Source organism: Cebus imitator, unplaced genomic scaffold, assembly GCF_001604975.1.
Source record: "Cebus imitator isolate Cc_AM_T3 unplaced genomic scaffold, Cebus_imitator-1.0 Scaffold48, whole genome shotgun sequence".
Classification (NCBI taxonomy): Eukaryota; Metazoa; Chordata; class Mammalia; order Primates; family Cebidae; genus Cebus; species Cebus imitator.
The window spans coordinates 1,456,742-1,475,279 of NW_016107363.1; the positions used below are offsets into that span (position 1 = coordinate 1,456,742).

Below are 18,538 nucleotides of genomic sequence, written 5' to 3' on the forward strand. Positions count from 1 at the left end.
TATCACTTACTGTGTAGCTTTCCCTGTGTAAAGTGCTTTGCAGGCATGAACGCTTCCTTTCCTTACTGCACACATATGATGTGTGCATGATTATTAACATCATTCTACAGGTGAAGTAACAGCTTGTGCCTGTTAAATAATAGTTCATACAAGAAGATTAAAATCCAGCACTCCACAAATTAGCCACTACCCTTAAAATCACTGGACCAAGAGTTTTTGTCCTTGTGCTGCTAGTAACTTCTTCCCTGACAACAGCAAGGTTTCTAATGTCCGAGGGACTTATTTTCCAATGTATAGTGCTCACTAAAGGGGAATTAAATTGAATATGTAGAGTAGGGCTGATTCTCATTGCTCTACTTCTCTCCCAGGATTGTTGTGAGGCTAGATGGGGAAATATTTGGAAGGTATTGGGCATGAAACAAGGGTGGACCATGATATCACTGTGTACTTGCCATCAGTAACCACTCCTGGTCCCATAAACTGCCTTGGGTCAACCTGCTCTCCTTTATGGGAGGACAGTTTGAGAAACGTAGCCTCTTTCTTTTACACAAAACCTTAAGGTGGTTATCAAGATCTTCCTGATTCCCAGAGAAGTTACTTTAAGCCAAACCTCTTGCAATACATATTCACCAAAACATGGGATGGTGTTTATTAATAAGCTCATTCTTAGAGCATTCGAGCATTCTGTCAGTCTTGTAAGGTAAGTTGCTTTTTAAAATCTACTTTACATTAATATGGAAAAAAACTAAATCCTCATTATTTGACTTGAGATCTGAAAATGGCTCAGAACATCCTGTCACAGTAACCTAGGCAGGAGATTCGCTTTAAAACTGTGCTCTAAGGACATGACAAAATGATATAACCTGATATGATATTTATTATCTGTACAAGAAGGCACTTACTATAGTGACATACAGTAGCTGGCTGATTTCTTTGGCCCAATTTTCTCACTATTATATCATTTATCATCATTAACAATTGTGTTACTTCTAAAGGCATTCAGATTCTCATTTTTACTTAAAGGTGGGTAATCTTGTCATACATATTCAGTAGAGAAAGAATTTTTCAATAGCCATTGATAAGCTTGGCTCTAGTGTGTCTGAAACTGCTCACAACTGCTTGGGAATGCATAGGAACCAATCCTGGTAATCTGTGATTCACAATACAAATTTATCCTGGCCATTTTAAAGATTGTTTTCCCTTATTGGCATCGTCTATTTGCAAGACAGATAAATGGCACTTACAAGCAGAATTCTCTAGTAGTTCTAGTACCACAGAGGCATGGCTGTCATTCCATAACTCCAGATGGATTCTGAAGGCAAATAAAATAAAATCCCCTATGACAGTCAAATGAGCAGAAGAGCCTAGGTATTATGAGCTTAATTTATTTGTTTCTAGAGTAAAACAATATAGTAGCTGTCCAAGAGAATAAACCAGTTTGTCTTACCTATCTCCACCCCTCTAACTTCTGTAGCACATTGGCTATCAGGATCTTGGGCCTCTTGCATGGTGGTTATGAACTGAGCTCTGGATTTGGTCCCAGACTCCGTACCTTCTGCCTATAAGTGATGCAACCACTTAGATAGTTGGTAACTGCTCTAAGATTCCCTTCACTCATCTGTAAGTGTGAATAATATGAACTAGGGTTGTCATATTAACTCAACATATAGTAGAAACCCATTCGATATCAGTTGATGTTATTGCTATTATCATCCTTGTCACTTCCCTACAACATTAATTTGTGCAGGATGACATTATAAATGTCATGTCCCACAGGACTATAAATTGATATGAAAATTTGTTAATTTTCTTTGGATGTGAAGTACTTTGGAAGGGTATCTGATTTCTTAAACTGCTTGAATTAGTTTGTGTCCACATAATAGAGAAACTTTGTAGTTTCATGTTCAAAGTTTGACGTGAAGAATCACAAATGCAGAATTTTTTAAAAAATGTGTGTTTGGTTAGAAACAAAACAACAATAACAAAAAAAAAGATGGTAACCAAAATGAAGTTGCCTAAATGATGTCAGTAACTGATATGGTTAGGCTTTGTGCCCCCACCCAACTCTCATCTTGAATTGTAATCCCTAGTTGTTGAGGTAGAAACCTGGCGGGAGGTGATTGGATCATGGAGGAGATTCCCTCCATGCTGTTCTCATGATAGTGAGTGAGTTCTCATGAGATCTGATGGTTTTATAAGTGTTTGGTATTTCCTCTCCTGCTCACTTGTTCTCTCTGTCTCTCCCTTATGAAGAGGTGTCTTCTGTCATGATTGTAAGTTTCCTGAGGCCTTCCCAGCCATAAGGAGCTGTGACTTAATTAAACCTCTTTTCTTTATACATTACTCAGTCTTGGGCAGTTCTTGATAGCAGTGTAAGAATGGACTAATATAGTAGCCATTTTTGTGAATAAAGAGGACAAGCACAATTATTGTGAACATCTGAACAAATGCTTTCCTAGTATTTGAACATTTTCTTAAGTATGCGCCATCTTCCTGACATCTTACTCATGCTGTGAATTTGCTTGAACCTGCTCTTCCCAAATGGTGTCACAGTGCCCCTTACTTCCCCAATCACAGCTTCATCATGGTGGGATTTGGATCGATGTGGTTTGCTATTTGCAGCTTCAATGGCATCCTGCTGAAATACATGTAATCTGCCTCTGTGACTCCTATGACTCAGGCTCATTTTTAAATTAACTTTTATCTGCTAAGTAATGAGCACTTCAGGTTTTTAATATCATACAAGTTTCATCTAGAAGATTTTTCTTTTTTGATTACTAGAATTATCTCTCTCTGTTCCTTCCTCCTGCAACATAATGAAACAAAACCTACCATTGTATTACACAATTGAGGATTTCATCATATCTTGTTTGATGGGAAAGACTGTTTACACAGAGATAAAACAGCATGCCCTTACAAGATCATTTTATATGAGTAGAATGTGGTTTTATATAACAAAATAGTTTTTTTCCCCACTTTATGTGTGGATTAGCTGTATCAGCTTCTGTCTAGAAGTCAGGATATTTCCTCAGACTTAAAAATTCTGTTAGAGTATTTACATGGATCCAGAAATAAACATGCATGTCAGATTTGTGGTATATGCATGGCAATCTCTTACATATGCCCAGCTGTACATTATGGTGGGGATAAGCCCAAGTTTGGTGACTCTGTTAAAGGTATTTTGAAATCATTAAGACTATTAACTCATATTTGAGATAGAAAAAAATAAACAGTTGCCCAAAGTTTCAAATTGTTACTCTTAAGTTAACATATTAGAGTGCTGCACACCTGAACATTTTCTAGTCCCTTCAAACTTAACAAATTTCTAAAAACAGAATTTTCCCAGTTACCCTTCAAAATTTTTTATTTTAAGGTTCAGATCTCTATAATAGAGATTTGTGAAATTTTATTCACATACTCCCTAAAATAATTTTTAAAAACAATGTCCCTACTTGTATAAAGTTGGCATCTAATTTTGCTTTTATTGGAAATTCAAATAGTTGCAAAGAATGTAATTTCTGGCATATTGAATATATTACGCTGGGCATGGTGGCTCACGTAATCCCAGCATTTTGGGAGGCAGGTGGATCACTTGAGTCCAGGAGTTCGAGACCAGCCTGGGCAACATGGCAAAATCCTGTCTCTACCAAAAAAATACAGAAAATAGCTGGACTTGGTGGCATGTGCCTATAGTCCCAGCTACTTGGGAGCCTGGGAGGCTGAGGTGGTAGGATCATTTCAGCCCAGGAGATGAAGGTTGAAATGAGCCAAGATTGCTCCACTACACTCCTGCCTGGGTGACAGTGAGACCCTGTCTCAAAAAAAAAAAAAAAAAGGGAAAGTGTTGATATTTAAAAATATAATTATTGTATCAATTTTTAAATGTCGCCAATGGAACAGTTACTTGATATTCTGTTATAATTAACAGATATTCTGTTATAATTAACAAGTTATTTAACAGGTAGAAGTTTTACATCTTCACTTTGTTCTCTTTGAACTTGTATTTTTATTACATTTCCCTCACAGAATTACAGCATAATATAATTTTTTTCTGGAAAACATTATCAATTACCCTATTATATTTCTTTGCAACAAAAATATATATTCACCTTCAAACTAACTGTTTAATTATTTGTGATCCTAAGACTTTAAGTATTAAATTTCTTTTGGTTGACTGACCACTGCAAGTCAATTAGTGCATAATTGTCCAAAATGACAAAAATATATTATAAATTTAATATGTAATTATTAAATTTAAAAAGTAGCCAGGTGCAGTGGCTTATGCCTGTAATCCCAGCACTTTGGGAATCCCAGGTGGGAGGATTACTTGAGTCCAAGAGTTTGAGACCCTGTCTTTACAAAAAAAATATGATGAAACCTTCTTGTCTCTGCAAAAAAAATATAAAAGTTAGCTGGATGTGGTGGCATGCACCTGTGGTCCCAGTTACTTGAAAGGCTGAGGTGGGATGATCACCTGAGTCTGGGAGGTGGAGTGAGCTGTGATTACGCCACTGCACGCCAGCCTGGGTTGTGGCATGAGACTCTGCCTCAAAAAAATAAACAAACAGTAAAAATTTTATTGAAAATTTACAACTCTTAGATGAGTGGGCTGTTTTAGTCCATTTTGTATTGCTATAACACAACACCTGAGACTGGATAATTTATAAAGAAAAGAGGTCTATTTAGCACATAGTACTACAGGCTGGGAAGTTCAAGATTGGAAAGCCACATCTGGCAGCTTGTGGTGAGGACCTTGTGCTGTGTCAAAACATGGCAGAGAAATGAAAGGGGAACTAGGCATGTGGGAAAAGGGAGAGAGGACAAGGACAAAGTTGTTAGACTCAATTTCTAACAACCTGCTCTCACAAGAATTAATATAGTCTTAAGAGAACTAATGCAGTCTCTCAAGAAAGACATTAATCCATCTTAGTTATCTAACCAGCTTTAAAAAGCACTGCCTCCCACACTGAAGACCAAACTTCAACATGAGTTTTGATGGGGGACAAGCCATATTCAAACCACAGCAGTTCATATATATATATATATATATATATATATATTTGATAAATATTATTGATTTATAGACTAGTAAATGATTCAGCATAAATTTCATTTCCATTTTTCCTTTTTTCGATGTAAATGCTGAGAAAACTTGCTTGCATAAATGAGAACAAATGGAGTTTTGTTATAGCAATACCATTAATTACTTTATTTTTGAGTTATATGTCCCAGATCACATAGTAACCGGTCACCAAAAATTATTGTTTAATGGCCAATCAACAGATGAGTACTAGAATTTTTAATTTTATTGAAAGCCCCAAAATAGTAAACCTCCTTATATCCAAAAAATTATATAAGCCATCAGAATCACTCACTTTTGTCAACACCAACACCAATATTTCCGTGGTCCCCTTTTTAGTGTCCCAAATGTTTTGTATTCTGTAAATGTACTGTGTAGTTAAGACTTGAGTTGGTAAATAACAATACTTTTCTTTTGTAAAATGGGAGTAGTTGATTGAGAATGATGACAGTAAAATATTTTTCAGATACAGGGCGTTCTCAGGAAGATAGAATCTGGGCAAATGGACAGGTAAAGGATGAAATTTAAAATTTATTTCCTTTAAATTATCCCTGCTTAGGTACTATCTGAGTACCCCTAGGTGCATGTGTGTCTGTGTTTAGAGATGCTGGGTTATATTGCTTTCACTCACATGAGTCCTTGGACCATTGTACAAGGCAACTGGAAGTGGGGTGTAGGGTAAGGAGGTGCTAAGAAAAATACATAGATATACAGAGGGATGAAGAACTCCATTTTCAAACTAAACCATTATTAATATAAGCCCATCCTATAATATACTAAGGGAATAACATATTTCAAATAAGCACAAGTCCCACTATCTAAATAACCAGTTAAAAAAATGGTTGACTAACTCTATAATGCTGAAATTATAAATAAATCTACAGCAAGCATCACTGCTCTTCCTTAAATTAAAAAAAAAATTATTTAAGGAAATAAATTTTAAATTTCATCCTTTACATGTCCATTTGCCCAGATTCTATCTTCCTGAGAACGCCCTGTATCTGAAAAATATTTTGCTGTCATCATTCTTAATCAACTACTCCCATTTTACAAAAGAAAAGTATTGCTATTTACCAACTCAAGTCTTACTACACAGTACATTTACAGAATACAAAAGGAATACAAGCATCAACTTCCTCTTTCAGAGGGGTTTCTAGCAAGTCAGGCAATGCTTTCCCAGACCAGGAGCTCAAGAGATTGACAGACATCATGTTTTTGTTGTGCATTCCAGAGATTTGGATAAAAAAGAATGTGATTTCCTTTCAAACACCTACCTGGAGGGCTCAGGTAACTCCAAAGTCCTTCAAGCATTAGTAAAAGATATTAGAAGGGGCTGAAAAAGTTATTTCAAAAAGAAAACTACTCATTCTCAGCAAACTGACACAAGAACAGAAAATCAAACACCGCATGTTCTCACTCATAGGCGGGTGTTGAACAAGGAGAACATGTGGACACAGGGAGGGGAGCATCACACACTGGGGTCTGTGAGGGGGAACTAGGGGAGTGGCAGTGGGGGGTTGGGAGTAGGGGAAGGTTAGCATGGGGAGAAATGCCAGATATAGGTGATGGGGAGGAATGCAGTAAACCACATTGCCATGTATGTACCTATGCAACAATCTTGAATGTTATTCACATGTACCCCAAAACCTAAAACACAATAATAATATATATTTACGTAAAAGAAAAGCACTTACAATGAGTGGACCCCGGTTGTTTTCCCGGTATTTGTTCTGGAAGAAAATGTAAACGACAGTGGCGGCCAAAGAGTAGAGGAAGGCGAAGACAGCGACAGTGACGAAGAACTCTGCTGAAGATGAGGAGTCACCAATCAATGCCAGCTTCTGCCGTTCCTTTCCCTCGCAGGTGGGCACCTCAAAGGTCACCTGATGCAACCTAAATTGCAAGATTTAAGGAGACATTCTTTAAATGCAATGGAGACAAAAATAGATGGCTTGTGTCTATATCTTCTAAAGCAAAATGGGAAGTGATCTGGGAGTTTTAGTGCATGACTATGTCACATATCATTAAGAAATTCACAGAGATTATAGCTGGAAATCGATAGGCAGTTAATCGTCATTAGACTGGTTATCACAACGGCTAGTCACCCTAGGTAGAGGGGAGGAAGGAAGGGCAAAGGGATCCTGAAATTGTGATAAATTAGACTACAACATCCCCCTGCTGAAATTCTTTAGTGCTTCCTCTCTTTAACAGGGCTCACCAGGCCTTCCCTCAGTGCCCCTAACTGTATCTCCAGCCTCTTCCTTTACTGCTCTGTCCTCCATCACCCTGTTCCAACTACATTGGCATGCTTTCTGTTTCTCAGTTATGACAAACATGGTCCTGTCTCCAGGTCTTAGTGTTGACTGTTCCCTTTTCCTAAATCACGGTGTCCCCTGACATTTCCCATGGCTGCCTCCTTGTCATTCAGGCATCATCTTAACATCTCCTGAGAGATGAGAGCCTTTTCTTGCCATTAATCTAAAGGAGCTTCTTTTGTTTAGGCATTTTCTATCACATCACTCTATTTAATGTCATTCACAACACTCACTGCCAGATAAAGCTGTCTTGGTAATGAATTTGATTACTCGGTTTTTTTTTTTTTTTTTTTTTCTGTTTGTTTTTTTTTTTTTTTTTTATTTTTTTTTTTTTTTTTTTTTTTTTTTTTTTTTTCAGTCTCCACTATCCACTCAACTGTGAATATCATTTCTCTATGATAGTGGGAATCTTGGTTTTCTTTTTCTCTGTGATCCCAAACAACTGGCATTTTTTAAGGCACTCAGTAAACAGTACTTGGATAAATGAATGCACAGTCTTGGTTCTGTAAGATTACTGATAGATTGTAATTTGATTGAACATTTATAACTTCTATTTTAGTGAGTAAACTCTATCAGGATAGCATTCAGGCTCAATAAATTACTTGATACAGATGAAATAAGATGCTTTGGGCAATACTTTCAGTTCAGTAAATAACATCTAAGGAAGATGTGTTATATCCAATATAGTAGTCAGGGTGTGAGCTGGAACTACATCGTGAACTATAATATGGCGGCCAAAATTTTTCTTCAGAAGTGACAGTTAGGGAGGCACTTGCAAAAAGATATGACTGAGGCTTATTTATGATAATAAAGTGCCACTTGGAAAATTATCCATAAAAGTAACAGTGATGATAAAGCCATTCATGAACCTCATAAATTCCAACTTATGCTTAGGAAGTATTTTTCTTGCTAAACAAAACTCAATCCCTTTAAAACAGATTTGTTGGAAGCCAGAGCACTCAGGCAAGTGAAAAAAATAAAAGGCATCCCAATAGGAAAACAAGTCAAACTATCTCTCTTCACTGATGATGTAATTTTCTGTCTAGAAAATTCTAAATCATCTGCTAAAAGGCTACTAAAACTGATAAATGATTTTAGTAAGTTTTCAATATAAAATCAGTGTACAAAAATCAGCAGCATTTCTATACTCCAATAATGTCCAGGCTGAGGCAAATCAAGAGCACAATCCCATTTACAGTAGCCACAAAGAAAATGAAATACCTAGGAATACAGCTAACCAAGGAGGTAAAAGATCTCTTCAAGGAGAACTATAAAACTTTGCTGAAAGAACTCAGAGATGACAGAAAAAAATGGAAATACTTTCCATGTTCATGGATTGGAAGAATCTGTATCATTAAAATAGCCCTGTTGCCCACAGCAACTTACAGATTGAATTCTATTCCTATCAAACTACCAATGTCATTCTTCACAGAATTAGAAAAAACTCTTCTAAAATTCATATGGAACCCCAAAAAGAGTCTGAATAGACAAAACACTCCTAAGCAAAAAGAACAAAGCTGGAGGCATCACAATATCCAACTTCAAACTATACCATAAGGGTAGAGCAGCCAAAACAGCATGGTACTGGTACAAAACAGACTCATAGACTAATTAAACAGAATTAAAAACTCAGAAATAAAACCACACTTATAACCACCTGATCTTCGACAAGGTTGACACAAACAAGCAATGGAAAAAGAACTTTCTGTGCAATAAATGGTGCTGGGATAACTGGCTAGTCATATGAAGAATGAAACTGGACCCTTACCTTTCACTATACATAAAAATTAACTCACGATGGATTATAGATTTAAATGTAAGGCCTCAAACTAAATCCTGGGAGAAAGCCTAGGAAATACCATTCTCGACATTGACCTTGGCAAATAACTTTTGGCTAAGTCCCTAAAAAGCAAATGCAACAAAAACAAAAATTGATTGAGACTTAATTAAACTGAAGAGTTTCTGCACAGGAAAAGAAACTATGAAAAGAGTAAACAGACAACCTACAGGACAGGAGAAAATATTCACAAATTATGCATCTGACAAAGATCTAATATCTAGAACCTATGAAGAACTTAACAAGCAAGAAACAACCCCATTAAAAAATGAGCAAAAGACATAGATACCTCTCAAAAAAAGCCAAAAAAAAAAAAAAAAAAAAAAAAAAAAAAACATGACAAAATGCTCATCTTCACTTATCAGAGAAATGCAAATCAAAACTACAATAAGCTAATATCTCATACCAGTCAGGATGGCTATTCTTTTAAAGTCAAAATCAACAGATGCTGACAAGACTGCAGAGACAAGGGAACGCTTATGGACTGTCGCTGGGAAAGTAAATTAGTTCAGCCACCATAGAAAGCACTTTGGAGATTTCTCAAAGAACTTAAAACAGAGCTACCATTTGACCCAGCAATCCAATTACTGGGTATATATCCAAAGGAAAATAGATCATCATACTAAAAAGACTCATACATTTGCATGTTCATGGACATGCTGCTCAAAGTAGCACAGACATACAATCAACTTAGGTGCCCATCAATGGTTGATTACATAAAGAAAATGTGGTACATGTACACCATGGAATACTATATAGCTATAAAAAGAAAATGAAATTATATCCTTTGCAGTGACATGAATGGAGGTGGAGGCCATAATCCTAAGCAAACTAAGGCAGGGACAGAAAACCAAATATGCATGTTCTTACTTGTTAGTGGGAGCTAAACATGAAGCACACATGGACATACACATGGGAACAACAGACATTGTGGAGTATTAGAGTGTGGAGAGAAGAGGGCATGGGTTGAAAAACTACCTACTGGGTACTATGCTCACTATCTGGGTGCAATAATCCCATGTAACATGCTTGCACATGTACCCCCATATCTAAAATAAAAGTTGCATTAGAAAAAAGAAACCAGATTTGTTGTGCACATCCTCTTCCAATTAAGATAATAATGATAACATAATAATAGCAATGAACATATTGGGGCCTTTCTTATGGGCCAGATATTGTATTTTGTGTACATTATTTAATACCCACAAGGCACTATAAGAGAGGCCTTTTATTTCCCTCATCCTCTTTGCAAATGGGAAACATAAGGCTTAGAAAGATTAAGTAATTCATCCTAAGCCACATAGTTAGTAAATGTCAGTCCAGGGATTTAAATCTGCATCTGTCTCCAGAGCTTAATTTTTAAACTTCTACATTGACTTGTTTATGTTAAATACTGAGGACATTAACTAGGATGAATTTTTTTTTAAGTGAAGCTCATGGACCACTGGAATTACAATCAATAAGGATTATGTTAAAAAGGTATATTCCTGGGCCGCATCTCAGATCTACTGAATCAAAATCTCTAGGAGTATGCGTAGCTCACAGCTAAAGCAGGAAAATCCAGTCCCCCTAAGTTATTTCTCAAGTACATTTGGTTTTGATTGTGTATATTGTACTTTCCCACAAAAAGCCTTTTGTCTTAACAAAGGTGTACAGCTCCTAGACTGGACAGGAAAAATGTGGCACATATACACCATGGAATATTATGTAGCCATCAAAAACGATGAGTTCGTGTCCTTTGTAGGGACATGGATGAACCTGGAAACCATCATTCTCAGCAAACTGACACAAGAGCAGAAAATCAAACACCGCATGTTCTCACTCATAGGTGGGTATTGAACAATGAGAACACATGGACACAGGGAGGGGAGCACTACACACTGGGGTCTGTTGGGGGAAAATAGAGGAGGGACAGTGGGGGTTGGGGAGTTGGGGAGAGATAGCATGGGGATAAATGCCAGATATAGGTGATGGGGAGGAAGGCAGCAAATCACACTGCCATGTGTGTACCTATGCAACAATCTTGCATGTTCTTCACATGTACCCCCAAACCTAAAATGCAAAAAAAAAAAAAAGGTGTACAGCTCCAACACAATTCAGGACAATGGAAGCATTCATTATGGTTATATTGTAAAGCCCCTTTCCTACCTTGCCAGTGATACTAGAATGTTCCTTAACAGTTTTGTCTGTTGAAATACTGAAAAATGAAATGGATTTTAAAGGTAATCATGTCAATGATTCTGATGCAGGTGATTTTCAGATAATGTGCACTTTTTCCCATTATTTCAAAAAATGTGCCATTGAGTGTATACAATTTCAACAACTTTATAGCTCACATAATGGCTAGAGTGGGGTATAAAGAGATGGAATGGTGCCTGTCCATGTTGAACTTAAGCTTAGAGAGAAAAGATGAGTTTTCTGAGAGGAACCCTAGGCTAGTCTGAGGATGGGGTAGCCAAGGTAAGATTTCCTATGGAAGTGACTTTTAGGCTGCAGCTTTAAAGATAATAGAAGTTACCCAGATCAAAAGTTAAGAAAGAAAGCACAATGAGATACTACTTAATATCCACTAGGGTGGCTATAAAAAGAAAGATTATAAGATTGGAATAACAAGTGTTGGTAAGTATGTAGAGAAATTGGAGCTTTTAAACATTGCTGGTGGGAATGTAAAATGATGCAGCCACTTTGTAAAACAGTCTGGCAGTTCTTTAGGTAGTTAAATATAGAGTTATCATATCACTCTACTCCAGCAATTCCACTCCTAGATACATTCCCAAGAGAAACGATAACATTTGTCTACACAAAAACTTGTACAAGAGTATTCACTGCAGCATTATTCATAATAGCAAAACAGGAGAAACAGCTGAAATGCCTATTAACTGATGAATAAATAAGATGTAGTTTATTCATACAACAGAATATTATTTGTCAATAAAAATATAGTGATATATGTTACATCATGGATAAACCTTGAAAACATGATCAGTGAAAGAAGCTAGTCACAAAAGACCACATATTCTATGATTCTATTTCTATAAAATGTTTAGAATAGGTAAATCTATGGAGAAAAAAAGCAGATTAGTGTTTGCTTAGGTTGATGGGGGATGGGAGAATTGGGGATAATGACTAACTGGTGTAGGATGACTTTGGGACAGTGACAGTGTTCTAGAATGGACTGTAGTGATGAACACACAATTCTGTGAACACACTAAAAGCCACTGAATTGTACAGTTTAAATGGACAAATTGTATGGTATGTGAGTTATGTCTCAATAAAGCTTAGCAAACAGGCAAGAACATGTACAAGCTCCTGCTTAGGCAAAGGGCATAGCACATGGGGGAATAAAATGTGGCTTGGGAAACTGGAAGACGATAGCAAAGGGAATGATGGTGCAGGGGGGATGGAAAAGTAGCTGGGGTCCCCCATTATGGGGCCTTGTTGGCCAGGTGGCCAAATTATAGGTTTTGGCCTTACTCTTGAGACAAAAATTAGATCTTCTTAGAATAGACAGTATGTAAAACAAAATCATGTTACCTGTTGGAATTATCTGCACCTGATATTTTCCAGTTGCCAGGCTGTACCCCAGGAACAGCATGTCTCCAATGTACCTGATCCTTCAGCTGATATGCACAAACTAGGTTTGCAATTTTTGTGTGAGGTGGAAACAGTTTGGAGGGAGAGACTAAAATATTTTTTAAAATATACAGTCAGCTGAATAGCAGTATTTTCCCCATTGCTGACTTACCGTGTTGACTTATAGAAATTGTTAATTGTGCTTATCTGTATCAGGCAAAAAAATTACTGAAAGATCTTATTAATACTGATGATATATGGCTGGGTATTTGGCCTACTGTTAGCCATACTGGGGTAAAATAAATGAATACATACATACATATATGTATGTATGTACTTATATCTATGTGTGTATCTATATGTATACATATAATTTGCTTAAAAGAACTTACATGTATATAAAATTTTGTAAGTTCTTTAAAGCAAGTTATATGTATATAAATACATATTTACATATATATAAGATTTTTAAGCAATAGTTATATATATATGTATAAAAACATATTATGTTTTATATTTTGGGGGAAAGTGTATAGTCAGCAAGTATTTTTCAGCTGTAATAACTTTGGAAGCAAATATTCATTCAGAAGCTAAGCAAGGAAAAATCTTTCTAAACAGAGCATGTCATTCGACAGAATCTGGAAGCTGTTGGGACACCTCTGATCTTGTGAGGAACTAGTCAGGGAACAATTGCTGAAGCTGCAAAAGGTGCCAAATTCAATTCCTTGATTTCAAATGGATAATTCTCTTCTTGGCTTGCCTGACCCAATCAAGAGGTAATTGAATTTCATTAGGTTTTACTACATTGTGTCTATCAATAAAAGGCCTCCATTTTAGAGTGGTTTCTTTAAAAAAAAATTATACCAATGCTTAAATAGAGTAATTTAAAACATTTCACTGATGCTTCAAATAAGTTAAAGAAATTACTGAGACCCCACAGTTTTTAGTTATGTTTGTAGGGCCTGGAATAGCATTAAATGTAACTATCCTTTCAGAGGACTGGAGGAATACTAGGTGGCACTGCTTTATTGATAGAAATATTTGTAATATCAACCACCAACATTTTCAACCTAGGCATTATGCTAGGTTCTTTACCTATCTCATTTAATGCTCATAACAACTCTCTTCAGTAGGTAGGATTGCTATTGCCATTTTACAGAAGAGGAAACTGAGACTTGGAAAGGATAATGACTTTGCCTTAGGTCATGTGGCTAGAAAATGGCAGAGATGAGTTAGGAATGCAAGCAGAGAAGGAGCCTACACTGGCAGCTATTGTGCATGTCTGCCTCTCTGCTTTAAAAATTACAGCATCCATAGATTTCCAGATGAATATTTGATCCCCAATAGCCCAAGCCAGCTTTCCCATGCCATCGCATCTAATGGTAGACTGAGAGCCTATACTGAATAGCATTCTAAACCAATGTTTGTTCTGCTACTACTTTGAAGTATGTGAATTAAGCATTGTACACGGTATCCAGCAATGATAGAGTTGAATCCCTGTGGATTGACTGATAGAAAGCCATGAAAAACTTGCTAATTTCCAAATCTTTTCCAGGGTTATTCTAAGCCTCAGGAACAAGTAAAGGGTAAATGAACCTATTTCATGTTATGAAATTGTGATAATTGTGGTATGATTTTTTTAAACAGAAAGTGAGACATTAGGTAGAACAAAACACAGATTTATCTTTAGGTAGCACTGTACCATTATGGTCATCCAATAATAAAACCTTTGAAATTATTGACAAAACCTTTCAGTGGGTGTGGAAGAAAATCAGACTAAAGCTCCTACCAATACATTTGGCAGTGGTTCAGTACAAGACAGAAATGACATGTCCCCAGGGCAGTGATCCAGCCCAGGAGCAAATGTGGGAGGTATTAAGGTGTTGGGGGAGCAGGCTGCTGTCACTGAATTTCTGATAGCTGGAATTCAAGATTGGAGGGCAATTGGCAAATTGTGGTGCTGAGCACGTTTCCTCTTTACCTGATTATTTCTTATAGGCGCTGTTTCAATCCTGTTTGCCAGTCAACAGAAACTTTAATCCTTTTGTTCCATTTTTATCTCTCTCTTCCCAATATGAAATATTGGCACTTACCTGCTTTTAGATTGCCTTGTCTTTAGCTAGCCATATGTGTGTGTGTGTGTGTGTATGTGGAATAAGTGTGTTTGTCTGTGCATTTACAGATACACACATACACTCTTACTCAGCTTATATGATTCACAACATAAATAACTACAAAATCGTAAGAATTTACGTAGCTCTTTAACACACAGCATCTCAGTTTTCCCCCTACTAACTTCCACCATTGTGCAGATAGGGAAGTTGGAGCTCAGCTATCTCAAATGAATCATTAAAGATCACCTGTTGGCACAGAGTACAGTTATTGATCGACTTACGACCTATGCAACTTAAAACCATTCGACTTTACGACCACAATCGCTAGCCACGTCTGTTCCGCATCTGGCAGCGCAAACGTTGCCCAGCTGGGCGTAGGACAGTGTGGACCAGCTTCCGGCAGCACTACCATCTCCACGTGCACCATTTCAATTGTTATCCCAGACTCGGTACAGCAATTTGTGTTTTGTGTCTTGGATATTTTTCATCAAACCCCTCCCAAGATGTCTACCAAGAGGAAATTGTCTTTGTCTATGCCTCAGCCTGCCAAGAAGGAAAGAAAGGCCATCGATCTCGACATGAACATGAAGGTAATTAAGCAGTACGAAGGAGGAAAGAAAGTGAATGTGATCGCACGCGATATGAAGTTATCACACTTGACTGTGTCGATGATTTTGAAAGATAAAGAAAGAATTCGTGAAGCTGTGAAAGGTTCTGCACCCATGCGATCAACAGTTATAACAAAGCAATGAAGTGGGCCCATCCACGAAATGGAGAAATTGCTATATATTTGGATGGAAGATCAAAAAACGCCAATAAAATGTTTCGTACATGTTTATATATTTTGATATGTTTTTCAATTGGGAAAATGTTTCCTATGGTATTTTTTACACCTGTATTTTGTATCTTTGTATGCACCTGTATTTTGTAATTTTGTATGTTTTGCAAATATTAAACCAGTTGTACTGGTAATGCAGTGTTTTACTTAAACCTGACGAATGTAAAAATAAGAAACAAAATGGTGTAGAGATGATACAAATGGCATAAAATGAATAAAGAAAATTATGATATATAACAATAATGAAAGAAAATTATGATAAAATATGACTTAAAGATTTTTATAACATCATTTCATAGTACCATACATATAGCCTACTCAACTTACGACCAAATCGTGTTACGACCAGTGTGTTGGAACCAATCATGGTCGTAAGTCGAGCACTAGCTGCAGTGGCAAACTTAGAACTCAGGCTTTTTGATTCCAGCTCTTAGTTGTTTCACTTATGACCCAAATTTCATTTCCAAGTTTTTCAAGCCACTGACTTCTCCATTATGCTCAAGTTTTTCATTCATTCAGTAGAGATTTATGCAACTTCATGTGCCAGTCATTAGATACAGATGGGGAGACAATGAACTATGGGGAATTAGAGTGGAGATTATCTGGAAGGTTGAAAAAGACAAATCCTTCTCTGTTTTTTCACTTCCACTGGTTTTCTTACTGTACCCAAAGCATGGTATTTGGTGATGCTATTTAGAATGATGATGGTGATTTCACTTCTACTGCTGGATGCCAATCAATGATTGACATTTGTTGAGCATATACTAGGCCAGGCACCGTGCCAAATGTTTTTATATATTATCTCACTGAAATGCTCAAATTTGATCAACTGGTTACTATTAACTTATTGTACATTAATTGTAGGAGCGAGGAGACTTTTTGAAGGCCTTGAAATGAAGTCGATATGACTCCAAAGCTCTTGCACTTAACCTCCCATACTACATATATATATATATATATATATATATATATATATACACACACACACACACACATATCTGCAATGCTATCAATTGTTTGTAGAAATCACATATTTCCTGACTTCTTGCACCACTGAGGGCTTTTCTTATGGCCTTCTAGCAACAGACTCTCACTTGTTACTTTCAGTCCTTTCTCCATAGGACAGCTGTCATACAATGAATGTATAGGAACTGTGGTCATTTTTTCCATTGCGCCACTGGCTATGGGTGATTTCAAAGAGGGTCTAAAAACTCACATTGATTGGAACAAGATTTTGCTTTATGCCACCAGCACCTCACAAGGCACATTTTTATGCTGTCATCAAAATCTGGGCAGAGAGTCTGCCTTCCCAGAGTCTTGGGTCTAGGATTTATTTGGGGTAGAAAAGGCAGACAAATTCAAAGTTGGGACTGGAAACAAGCCTGAGAAATATGCACATCATGGTGAGAACTGAGGGAAGACTCCAGCAATTGGACTCAGGTTGCTTAAATTAAGAAAAAGTTTGAAGTTTTCAGTTTGCAAAGGGGAAATAGAGAAAGTGGATCTGAAACCTAAGACTCACTCATGGAAGATGACAAGGGTCAGTGTACAGTACCTAGGATGACTTTATTGAGAGAAAGGGTCACTACTAGAATCTAACCAACATCAAAGAAAGCAGAAATATAAAACAATCTAGTACACACACATTTTTCCAGGAGAGCCTCAGGGATTCTAATGATGCTATTTGTTTCCAGGAAGGTCAGTGGACATCGAGATAGCTGTACCTACATTCCCATATGCCGGACCCAAGAGATGAATTCCATATCTTTAGGTAAATTCCATTTTCCAGGCAGCCAGAATCATGTTCCCGGACATTTCTTGCTTAACCTTGGTTGATTCAAAAAGTTTCATCTCCAAGGCTTGCAACAATAGCATGCATGTGCTAAAAGTGTTTTTTTTAAAAAGAAAAAAACCTAAGTGAAACACAAAGTGCTATACTCTGCTTTGCCATCGTAACAGAGGCATTTCTCTCTGATGGTTGTGCTTTAAGTGTCTTAAAGTTTATTGTCTCCATAGAAGGAACTTTTTTTTTTTTTCATAAGAGGAAATTCTCATTACTTTTTGTCCTTACCACTTTACCTGTAGAGACGATGATTTTTTATTTTAAGGAGAGTATAATAAATATCAAGCTGTTTAGGGAGTAAGCTAGACACTGGAAAATGCAATCAAGATTACCACAAAAAATACTCTTTTCTACACTATTAATTGTACTCATACATGTGAAGATAAGGCTGGAAAATTACTTTTCTCCCCTCCCCCCCAGCATGTAACTCCAATTTCCATGTGCCAGAAAGATATTTATCCAATTTATTGAAAGTGTATTGTGCTTTTAAGAAGGACCTTTTCATATTTCACTCCTCCCTGCAGTTTGGATTTATGCAGAAAGAATTTTCAACATGAAACTGTGGACTCCAAGGTGATTAAAAAGGAATTGTTTGCAAAGGCCAAGGCATGACTTAGAGTAAAAGGGAAGTAAAACTCTATGAAACCCTTACAATGACTTGCAAAGAGGCATTGCTATGATCACTAAGCTATGATTTATTAATTGTGGCTTCTTCAAATAGAATTTGAGTAATAGAGAACTCAGACTGCCTCCATGTTGTCAAATTAAAATAGACAATGAGGTCGTTATCTGTATATTTCAGGGAAAATCCTTTCTTCTCTGGTTTGCTTTTCCTGAGCTATGGTACCCTACCCAAGTGAATTATGAAACAAAAACAGTCCTAGAGTTGATTTAAAAATTTTTTTGAATGTCCTCTTAAGAACTGCTTATTCATCTAT

At 36.8% G+C, this 18,538-nt stretch overlaps 1 protein-coding gene across 2 annotated transcripts in view; it reads right to left on the reverse strand.

Moving 5' to 3' along the window:
- The window catches only part of SYNPR (synaptoporin), a 340,334-nt gene that overhangs the window by 49,683 nt on the left and 272,113 nt on the right, over positions 1-18,538 (reverse strand). For both annotated transcript variants that reach the window (XM_017527363.2, XM_017527364.2), the window contains one exon: positions 6,775-6,973. In XM_017527363.2, the coding sequence (XP_017382852.1) occupies positions 6,775-6,973 (199 nt within the window). The remainder of the gene's footprint in view (positions 1-6,774; positions 6,974-18,538) is intronic.